The sequence below is a fragment of the Labeo rohita genome, chromosome 5 (assembly GCF_022985175.1).
Source record: "Labeo rohita strain BAU-BD-2019 chromosome 5, IGBB_LRoh.1.0, whole genome shotgun sequence".
Classification (NCBI taxonomy): Eukaryota; Metazoa; Chordata; class Actinopteri; order Cypriniformes; family Cyprinidae; genus Labeo; species Labeo rohita.
Window position 1 is genome coordinate 37,827,092 of NC_066873.1, and position 12,165 is coordinate 37,839,256.

At 35.6% G+C, this 12,165-nt stretch overlaps 1 protein-coding gene across 2 annotated transcripts in view; it reads right to left on the reverse strand.

Annotated features, from left to right (window-relative positions):
* Positions 1–12,165, reverse strand: part of LOC127165342 (coiled-coil domain-containing protein 60) — a 70,584-nt gene continuing 58,419 nt past the window's right edge. For both annotated transcript variants that reach the window (XM_051109840.1, XM_051109839.1), the window contains exon 16: positions 1–1,336. In XM_051109840.1, coding sequence (XP_050965797.1) covers positions 1,312–1,336 — 25 coding nt within the window. In that variant the 3' untranslated portion in view covers positions 1–1,311. The remainder of the gene's footprint in view (positions 1,337–12,165) is intronic.

Here is a 12,165-nt window from a genome sequence, read left to right on the forward strand (position 1 = left end):
TCAAATATCAAATATATCAAATGCATTTGAAAAGCAAGCATAAATGATTCAGACAGGGTAAATGTTTCCATAATAAAAATTTCAATAAAAATTCAGCCACTGACCCATACAACTGCCTAAAATTGAAGAAACACTCTGACATAAATGAATCCCTGCCTCAGCCCTTGAATGTTAGAGGTTACGAATATCAAAAACATTAAACTTAGAAAGAAACTGAAACGCTGTGCGTAAACACTTACAAATGGAGAAATGCTGTAACTGTTTGTGATTCATTTTAGTGTAGGTGCAGCATATGAAACACAAACAATTACAGCATTTCTCCATTCGTAATTGTTTTTGTTTTGTGTGTGTATGAAACAGAAATGGAGAGGATAAACGTGCAAAAATAGCCTTAATTCAATGCAACTCTGCTCTCTGGTGGTGTGTTTGCGGAACAACATGTTTTATTCTAGATGCTACAGGCCGATCACCTGTGAATACGAAAACTTTCTGTGAGGGAGGTTTTGCTATGCATCTTATTTTCCCCATAAGAGCGGGCGCGGCCATTTGTAAATTTTACATGCGAGGCTTCCGGTCTCATCTGCTTCCAGCTATTTTTAGCTGTATGGCTACAAAAAGCTTGTTTTGCTGCTTGATATTGCAAAAGCGTGTGTCTTACAATATGATTTTAATGTATTATCTTAACAGTGGTTTGTAGTGCAAACTGTTTTACCGTTTACTGCACTTTGTTATTCTAATCGCTATTTCCCTACAGGGGCTAATGAACTGGAAGTCTCGCACGTTCACAGAAAACGGCTTAATTCCGCATTGAAAAATAAGGACCAGCATTAACCAGCAAAGGACCAGCACAAACCAGCATCTCATCTTTTTTTTCAACAGTGTATAAACCTAAAATAAACTTTTTCTGTATTTTCCTTTATATAGGTACACTTCTTAAGAGTTGGTGTGAATTTAATAAATGGATTATTTATGGCTTCAAGTAAGCATTGTGGGGTGCGAATTAAAACACAAATCGCTGACATCCTCTCACACATGCAACATTGTCCGGCTGTAACATCCTCTCAGTGGGAGAAAACATTTCCATCTGTGGGTGTTCAGGGGCCTCTTAATTGCTTTATGTAATAATACACTCCAGTTTTGTGAGTTACAGACGCAAAAGTAGGGCCTCCTCATCATCTCTTTTCTTCATTAGAGGATAACGTCAGCAGGGCCCCATCAAAGACACAATTCACCGTGGGGACGTCTGATTTACGAGCATGGTTCCCAGAGCATTGTGAAGATCGCACACATGCAAAATGGCTTCGCTGGTATTTATAGTAACCGAACTGGCATTGTGCTGGAGAGAGGGATGAGAACATGTAGGAAGAGAGAGAGGGAGAGAGAGAGAGTGTGTGTGCTGAAAATCACTCAGCTTTGATCTTTGGCTCCTCCTCTCAGATAAAACTCTCACAGGACAAGTGCTTTCAACAGAAGTCACACAGTTCTTCTGTAATACTGCACCACACAATTATGTTTAAATATGTCATAATGTGTAGAAATACTATATTTATTATTTGATCTATTGCATATGTTTTATAGTATGAATAGTATGACTTTGATCAAGTTTCACTAATACATGATTAACAATAATACAGGGGGTCAAATGTAGGATCAAATGTAGAATATTTATGCATCATTTACACTTCCAGTCAAAAGCTTTTGAACAGTAAGATTTTTAATGTTGTTTTTTTTTTAAAAAAAAAGAAGTCTCTTCTGCTCACCAAGCCTGCATTTATTTGACAAAGTACAACAAAAACAGTAACATTTTGAAATATTTTTACTATTTAAAATAACCGTTTTCTATTTGATATATTTTAAAATGTAATTTATTCCAGTGATTTCAAAGCTGAATTTTTAGCATCATTACTCCAGTCACATGTTTCTTTAGAAATCATTCTAATATTCTGAAAACACACACACACACACACACACACACACACGCTGGAAATTTAGCTTTAATCACAGGAATAATTGTTTTTTTAAATATATCTGAATAGAAAGCAGTTCTAATATTTCACAATATTACCGCTTATGCTGTATTTTGGATCAAGTAAATGCAGGCTTGGTGAGCAAAGAATTCTTTACAAAAAACCCATCAAAAATCTTATTATATTTACACACATACATACACACACATATATATATATATATATATATTCAATTATTCAATAATTTGAATAATAAAAAATATTAATAACAACAACAATAATAATAATAATAAAATGTATAATAATTAAATGTATTCAATATTAAATATATTTTTAATTAAACTACATTAACTTCAACAGTTTCATTTTCCTTCCCACATTCACGTTGTAAAATGTAATTTACAAGTATATGACTTTATAATACTGCACCACACAACTATGTTTTTAATATGCCATACAGAAAGTATATAAATGCTGTGTTTATTATCTGTTATATTGCATGCATTATTTTTTATCTAGTATGAATGGCAGGACTTTGTCCAAGTTTCATTAATAACATGGTTAAAAAAAATAAATGATATCTATGTCAACCCAACAGTGGTAAGCTTTGCATGGGCAAACACACTCACATTTTCTTCAGTATATACAAATCTAATTAAAAATAAGATTATGCATCACTGCATTAAAAAAAAAAGCCTTTGCTCTAAGATTGGAAAAACTTTCAAAGAGTTAGAGAAAGTGTATTTTATGGTATAGTGAAGACACCAAAGAAACAGAGCTGGCTGTGAAGATGAATTTTCCTATATGGAAGTACGCTTTGAAATGTAGATTACTCAAAGTTACTGTAAAGGATCTCAAATCACTCAGACTTGATCTGCACACTCGGGGGAGAACTACAAACCCAGAGAGAAACAGACAGAAGAAAGAGTTTGTGTAGATCAAAGAGAGAGATTTTGTGATCTTGGAAGTTCCTACAGTGACCAACACGTTTTCATGTCACGATGATCAGCATGAAAGTGCACGTGCATGAGAACTTTGAAGCAGAGAAGAAAGGAGAAAGAGAGGGAACAGGCTCTTCTTCAGACTTACTCTTCATCTTTATCATCATATACATTTATTCACTAAGCTTTTGCTTCATTCTGACTTACAAATGAGGAAAACTCCATTAAAAATAAATATTGCATTATCTATCTATCTATCTATTATTGTAATGATACTAAAAAGCAGCTCTGCACCTCAACATATCTTCTGTTGTGTTTCACAGAAGAAAGTAATTCAGTAAAGGTTGACAGATTTTCATTTTTGGGTGGACTATACCTTTGAAAGTGTTGCCAACCATTCAGATTATGCTTCATATTCTACCTCTGAAAGAGAGAGAAAGAGAAAGAGAGAGAGAGAGAGAGAGAGAGAGAGAGATTGGTGAAAAGAACCAGGCCGCTGAGTGTTTTTAAAGACAACATAGCTTAAACCACATTAGCAGCATGTCAGGAAATGACTTCAGACCATATGGCTGACATGATTATGGCTCCTGCTTCTTTTAATTTATTCTTCCACCTCTCTCACCTACACACAAACCACCACCTTCATCTTCTCTATATGTCTTCAAAACATAGCGAGTGGAAACTAAGCTCATTACCACATGATGTTTTGGCAAGTTCATCCATGAATTGCTCATATTTTAATTTGAACCTCATTGTTTTAACAACCCTGACCAGCATCTCCAGAGAACAACACACAATAAAACGCCGCACTCGTCTCTTTGAAGCCTCTCCAGATGCTTTGTCATCAGTGACAAGTTCATAAAATATACAAGACTTCAATGACTAAAGTGATCTGCTACGTTCGTATGTCTGCTATGGACATTAGCTATATGCTATTAATCATGTATGTCTAGCACTGATATTATAAAGCTACTGAATATATTTTTTAAATAAATAAATAAATACAGAATAATTTTTGCTGATATATACGAAAAAGTTGATTTAAAAATGTACAAATTCATTATTTATTTATGTATGTATTTATTTACAGGGTCTTGCGAAAGTATTCAAACTCCTTCATTTTCATGTTTTATGTTGCTACCTTATGTTAAACTGCTTTAAATTACTTTTTTTCCACATCAGTCTACACCCCATACACCATAATGACAAAGCAATAACCGAACTGTCACAACTTTGTCAATTTATTACAAATAAAAAAAAAGTATTCAGTACTCAGCTGAAGCACATTTACAGTCTCAGATCTTTTTGGTATGGTGCGAACAGATTTGCACATCAACATTTGGCAATTATCTGCCATTCTTCTCCTCACCTCTTAAGCTCTGCCAGGTTGGATAGGCACATTTGGGCACAGATGCACATTTTCAGGTTTCTCCAGAAATATTTCACTGGGTTCAAGCCCAAGGACATTCACATGTTATCTATAAGCCACTCTTGCTGTGTACTAGGGTCATTGTCCTGCTGGAAGGTGAACCTTTTGCTCAGTCTGAGGTTCTAAATGTTCTGAACTTGTTTTTTTATTAAGACTATCTCTATATTTTAGTGCATTGAGATTTCCTTCTACTCTGATGAGTCCCTCAGTCCCTGCCGCTGAAAAACAGCCCCACAGCATGAGGCTGCTACAGCAGGTACTCTACAGGTGAGGATCAGTGCTTGGTTTCCTCTATACATGACGCTTGGAATTGAGGTTCATCACATCAAAGAATCTTGTGCCTCGCAGTCTGAGGGTCCTTCGGGTGCTTTTTTGCAAATTCCAAGTGTGTTTTCATTTGTCTTTACTGAGGAGAGGATTGAGTTTGGCCACACTGCCATGAAAACCAGATTGGTGGAGTGTTGCAGTGACGTTTTTAAACTGTAGGTTTCTCCTATATCCACATATTGTCATGGAGCTCAACTAGAGTGACTATCAGCTTCTTGGTCACTAGTCTAACCAAGGGCATTCTTCATCAACTGCTCGGTTTGGCTAGGAGGCCAGCTCTGGTCATTTCAAGCATCTTCCATTAAGAGTAATGTAGACTATATGCTTCTGTGAAACTTCAATGCAGCAGAATTTTTCCTGAACTCTTTTCCAGATGTGTGGCTTAATGCAATCCTGTTTCTGAGCTCTACAGACAGCTCTTTTGACCTAAGGGCTTGGTTTTTGCTCTGATATGCATTTTCAGCTGTCAGACCTTTTATTAAGATGTGTGTGCCTTTCCAAATCATACTCATTTAATTGAATTTGCCAGAGGTTAACTCTACTCAAAGTGTAGTAACATCTACAAGCAATATGAAAGTTCCTGAGCTAAATTTCATCTGTCCCAGAATACTTTGAATACTTATGCAATGGAATCAAGTTTTTTATTTTTAATAAATTTGCAAAGATGTCAAATGTGTTTTCTTTGTTGTAGTTGTTTTCTTTTTTTTTTGCTTTGCCATTAAGGTTTATGGTGTGGAAGCCCGTTGCAACTTTTTCTCTCACAATTCTGACTTTTTTTCTCAGAATTTCGAGTTTACATCTCGCAAGTCTGACTTTTTTTCTCAGAATTGTGTCATATAAACTTGCAATTCTGACTTTTTTTCTCAGAACTGTGAGCTATAAAGTCAGAACTGCGGGATATAAACTTACAATTGAGAGAAATAAAATCAGAATTGCGAGATATAAACTCTGACTTTTTTTCTCACAATTGCGACATTATATCTTGCGATTCTGACTTTTTTTTTCTCTCATACAAACATACAAACTCGCAATTGCGAGTTATAAAGTCCAGTCCTGAGGAGAAAAACTGATATGTTCACAGAATTGCGCGTTTATATCTCACAATTTGGACTCAATAACTCGCAATTGCCAGTTCATATCACACAATTCTGACTTCATTTCTCAGAATTGCGAGTTTATATCTCAGAATTCTTGCTTTATTTCTCAGAATTGTGACTTTATATGTCAGAATTCTGACTTTATAACTCATAATTGTGAGTTTATATAATGCAATTGCGACTTTATTCTCAGAATTGCGAGTTTACATCACGCAATTCGAGAAGGGTATAACTGCAGCCTGGAGATCTCCAAATGGGGGCAGGAACTCCAAAACGGGGTGGGAGCTTCAAAATAGGGCACAGCTTCCTCCCTTTGACAGACAGGCACGACACGCATGCGCAAATTTTTCCCCCAATCCACTTAAGCGCAAACTCCGCCCCACAGCTGATTCTAAAGGTTTTATTAGTTGTGTCAATCACAGTGTTGATTTCCTACACTATGCTACAAACAATGCTAACCCCTAAACCTACCCCACACCTGACCCTAACCTTAACCAGTGCAATAGACAGCACAGTGGGATTGGCACTGAATAGCGTGGTGGACAAACAGTTAATAAAATTATGCAATATAAGATCGCCGGGCTGTTTTTAGTTACACTCAGCGTCCCTACACTCTCCTACCCTGTGAATTTCAAGTTCCGGGAAGCCCCTGTTTCTTAAAACAAAGGGATAGAGTTAAACCTTTCCCCTGCACTGCGCTGTGACGGCTTGCGGGGGATTCCCGTTTTATCATTAAAGAGAGGATCTAACTCCAATCCGAACACCTCTGGCCACGAGCTTTGAGCTCTGCTCACAATGAGCATATTTATTTATGTAGCATATTTAGCTTTATTTTAAAACAAATAAAAACAATGTTTCATTTATAAAGTTTTAATTTAAAACGTAAGTCAATAACAATTGGCTGAAGCTAGAGCCAATGGTGAAAGTCTTTGCGTGACGAGACCCCACCCCATTTTGGAGGTTCTGCCCACTTTTGGAATTTCCGCCCCCATATGGAGATCTCCAGTCTACAGTTATACATACTTGGACAATTCTGACTTTATTTCTCAGAATTGCGACTTTATATCTCGGAATTCTGACACAATAACTCGCAATTGCCAGTTCATATCACACAGTTCTGACTTAATTTCTCAGAATTGTAAGTTTATATCTCGGAATTTAGCCTACTTACGTTTTTTCAGACACTAAATGTACAATACTGACATATTTACTGTACAACATCTAAAAAAACTAAAATATAGCTTAACTGAATATCGCTCCAATTTTGTGATTGGCTGTTAGGCTATGTAGAGTGGGACCAGGGTGGGCCAAGCTTCTGATTGGGTGGGCCAGGCCCACCCTGGCCCCCCGTGGAGCCGGGACTGGTTTGTATCATGGTTTGTAGCAATTCTGAGAAAAAAAAAAAGTCAGAATTGTGAGATAACAAGTCGCAATAACCTTTTTTTTTATTCAGTGGTAGAAATGGGCAAACATAGAAACGGGCTTCCATACTATGGAGTGTAGACTGATGTGAGAAAAAAAGTAATTTAAAGCGGTTTAACATAAGGCAGCAACATAACAAAACGTGAAGAAAATGAAATCGCAAGGCATTGTATTTATTTTGTTTGTTTTTAAATGACTGTATTAATTTGTTCACAAAGTAGGAAGGTAGGAATTTATATTAAATTCCTTACATCACGTGAAACATTTTCTCACAAATACATACACAGGCTTCTTCTATTCTCCACCAGATGGCAGCAAATGTGTTTCTCATTTACCGTCATCCAAACAGAAAATCTGTTTGGCTCATGTTCGGAAACTTTTTTGCTCTCAGTGTTTCTCCATATCCGTTATGATTACCTTTTATCAACCGTTATGTTTAATAGACTCTCTCATTGTTTGATTGTTTGGACTGCTATGTCACGTGTCAGTAATGTTGCACTGAAACATTTAATGTCGAATTTACACTCTCTTTTTAAAATAGTAGTAAACATCTAGTCTATAATGCACAGTATGCAGTAGGCAGTACACATGTTTTTCATTCCAAACAGCTTTAGGAAACCAGCAACAATAATTACTGGGAAGTACAGGCCTACACTACAGGCTATATAATTATAATATTTATAATTGATGGAAACAGACAAACCCATCTTAAACTATTAATCTTGCAGTTGGATCTAAACTGGCAGAAATGTAAACAAATTAAACAGCAAAAATGTTAGAGTAACACACCAAAACTTGAGAATCAGTAATAATACGATCATATGATTTTGAAATGACATGAGGATAATAAAAAATGGAAGGACATTTCCCTCATATAAGAAAAAAATAATGCTTTGGTTAATCATAATTATGACATAAAAGTAAAAAAAAAAAAACATTTTTGTTATAATTATAAAGGTCACAATATATGATTAAGGTGTAAAAAACAATTTACGAGAGTAAATTATGAGTAAGTTATGATAACTTTTAGTCATAATAATATATTTTTTGCTTTTGGAGAACTTATGAGATTAAAAAAAATATGACAAAACAATGACTTTCTATGACAAAATTATGGTTTTATCTTATAATTTAACTCTTTATGTCATTATTTTATTTTTTAATCCCACAATAATGAGTTACCAAATTATTTGCTTTCTTTTATGGGGAATAGGCTTTCATACATGAAAGACATACATAATAAATGATTTTTTTTTTTCTATTATTTTAGTTGAACTATTCCTTTAAGACATTTTTAGGCTACTTATCCTGTTTCTGCCATTAAACGATATGCTAAAAATATTAAAAGTAGTATACTAGCTTGCATTATGAATTCAGCTATGGTCTTCAAATGTGATAATTACAAGCTCAGGTGGAGATACTGTTACCGATGGGTCTGTGATCTGTTATTTTCCACCAGGAGGTGCTTCAGAGAAAAAAACATCCTTAACCTGTTGACTGTGAAGCTTCAGTGAATCAGAGTGAACAAACACTTCAATGTCTGCACAAGCAACACCAGCTAATGAGCAGAAGAGCAAAAAACACAGGGCAGTTAAGTGCATGACAGAAACCTGGCTAAACCCACAAATGACCCTCAAAAGAAATCCATATTCAAAGTACAGATGTAGAACATGTAACCATGGTGACATTCGCAGTATGCGTAGCCAAGAGAAATTTCCATTCAACAGTGATGATGCATCACAGCCGGAAGCGAATTAGTTATCAAATGTTAGCTTATCTCTCAGCTTCTTAGAATTAATTGGATATTATTTAATGAAATGTGGATTCACATCTCCCTCTCAGCAAATGACTCTCGCAAGGCCTGTGGGTGAAAGTGAGAGCTGTTGTTTGGGGTCATGTAGTTGTTGTTGTTGTTTTCACAGGCAGACGGAGTGGAGGGGAGAGCCAAGGGGGGGATGAAACAAAGCCCCCGCACTGTCAGCTATTCCACAAACAAAGCACAGCTTATTCTGCTAACAACAGTCTGCCAGAGACACCACAACAATTACAGCACACTCACAATAAGCAAGATCCCACTCGCCAAATTTAGGACAATTTACACAACAAATTGTTTTGGATCAAGGCACAACATCACTCATGACAATAATAATTAATTATATGCTCTTGAAACCCATGTAAAAATGTACATTTATAATACTATACTTCGTATTATATCACCTTTTCATCATGTTACAAAAAAACTAGTTAACGCTTTGCGAGGGTGTTGCTAATGCCGTGACATTGTTCTCTTTTCTGACTGCCAATATTAGTCTCTCTCAATTTTTTCCCTTTGATTGAAAGTTGTGAAAACACTATCATGGAGTTTTTCTTTTGCTATTTGAGTAAATGGAAATGCAAAAAAAATACATTTGTGGTACTCGCCCATTCACTGCTCTCGGGTTTTACCCAATGATGACGACTTCCGCTATGAGAAACTTGGAAATGTGAGAAAGGTCCATGTTGATAACAAATAGTTTCAGGGATCGATGACTATGGAAGTCAAAGGGACCTGAAACATTCAACATTATTCAAAATATCTTCTATTGTATTCTACAGAAGAAAAAATGCATACAGGTTTCAAACAACGTGAAGGTGAATAACACGACAAAATTAAATTTTTTTGTGTGAACTTTTCCTTCAAAGGACTTCCAAAATAAAAATATTCTGATAATTTACTCACCCTATGTCATCCAAGATGTTTATGTCTTTCTTTCTTTAGTCGAAAAGAAGTTTCAGAACATTCCAGAACTTTTCTCCATATAGTGGACTTCAATGCTGGTCAAAGGGTTGAAGGTTCAAACTGCAGTTTCAGTTTTCACCATTCTACCCAAGGAATAAAGCGAAACATTTGGCCATTTTCTAAAAACAAATGAAAATGTATATACTTTTTTTAACCACAAATGCTTGTCTTGCACTAGCTCTGCAATGTGTGTCTTCACGCATTGCGTAATCACGGTTAGTCACACATGGTTAGCTCTTTGGCTGTGTATTTCAGTTCAAAAAGGTAGGGTAAAACTCCATCTCATTCAAACTTCAAAATCGTTCAGCATTGTTTCACCTCTTTTGTAAAGGTCGTTTGACTTTCTTTGCATGTTTGCTTTGTGAACACTGGATCGGTACGTAATGCAAGATGTCGAGCTAGTGCAAGATGAGCATTTGTGGTTAAAAAGTGTTTAAATGCTTTTTTTAAACATGGCTGATCGTTTCACTAAATAAGACCATTATTCCTTTGCTGGGATTGTGTAGAGCCCTTTGAAGCTGCGCTGAAACAGCAGTTTGGACCTTCAACCCTTTGGGCACTATATGGAGAAAAATGAAATGTTTTAACCTCAAAAACCTTAATGTCTTTTCGACTGAAGAATGAATGACATGAACATCTTGGATAGCACAGAGTGAGTAAATTATCAGGAAATTTTTATTCTGGAAGTGAACTAATCCTTTAAGGCCTTTGCAGCAGCAGATAAGATGCTTGCATTTTCTAATGTACCGTACTAAGAAATGTTCCATATTTTCCATATTTTTACAGGTGTTTTACCTGTTTTCTGAATTTTACACATTGCGATAAGTTTTATAGTCAAGTGAAATGTCTGTCGGTAGTGTTCACAGTACTGCCAGTACTTTTTCTGTCATTACATATTTTATTTCTTACAGTGTACTAGTTAACAAGATTTATTCAATAATGGCTTCACATTCAGACCAAAGACAGTTTAGTGCTCTTCATAAAAGTGTTCTTCTAAGGAATTAATCTATTTCCAGTATTTAAAACGCATGCAAATGCTGATAATCTTGCACCCTGATAAAACACAAAAAAGACATCCACTACCTCAAACCGTTTGATCAGAGATAATTTCCATGGCTGTCACCTTTAAGGTTTCGCAACTGGTTACACAATTCTTGCTTCAATGAGACGTGAAACATGCAAGAGTACAAGGATGTGTTATGATACGCACTATTGTTCACTACCAATTTTTATTTTAAAGAAATGAATACTTTTATTCAGCAAAGATGCATTAAATTAATTAAAAAATGACAGTATAGACATTTATAATATTACAAAAGCTTTCTGTTTCAAATCAATTCTGTTCTTTTGAACTTTCTAATTATCAAAGAATCTTGTAAAATGCATTAGAGTTTTCAACATTGATAATAATAAGAAATGTTTCTTGAGCATCAAATCAGCACATGAGAATGATTTCTGAAGGATCATGTGACACTAAAAACTGGAGTAATGATGCTGAAAATTCAGCTTTGCCATCACAGGAATAAATTACATTTTAAAACACATTAAAATACAAAAAGTTACTTTAAAATGTAATGATATTTTACAATATTACTTTTTTTTTTACTGTATTTTGACTACCCCTAAACTTTTGAACAGTGGCGCTTGAATAAGCTGTGTCTACACAGCAAAGCCCCAAACTTTTAAAGGGACAAATACTCAAGAAATTTTAATAGAGAGCATTAATTTAGGTTTGCCAGTATTCTCTGCCTGAAATGGGTGGGAAAGCAGCAGGCGGTTAGCATACACACAGGGAAGTGTGATCTGGGATTGGGTAAACATCATACAAGCCTTGGGAGTAAACCAGCTGTGCGTGTGTGCGTGAACGGGTGTGACCCTTCAACGCCCCATTATCCCTACAACACACACAACAATAGGTAAAATGCCACAGACGTTCCCACCCTAACCGGAGTGTCACTGTGGATTCTGCAAAAATCAACAAGTGATCATGCAAGACAACATCAGCCAAAAACACTTTAAATCATGCATACGATTTGCACTGTTATCTTCATCGTCCCAGTCTGACCCTTTAGTCAGACTTGATTCAGTACATGCTACACACAGTTGTACAAATAAAATAATGCGCAATTCAGAAACAATATCAAAAACAAATGAGAAACATTACTTTGAAACACTTCACTATTAGTTACATAAAAGCTTTGAC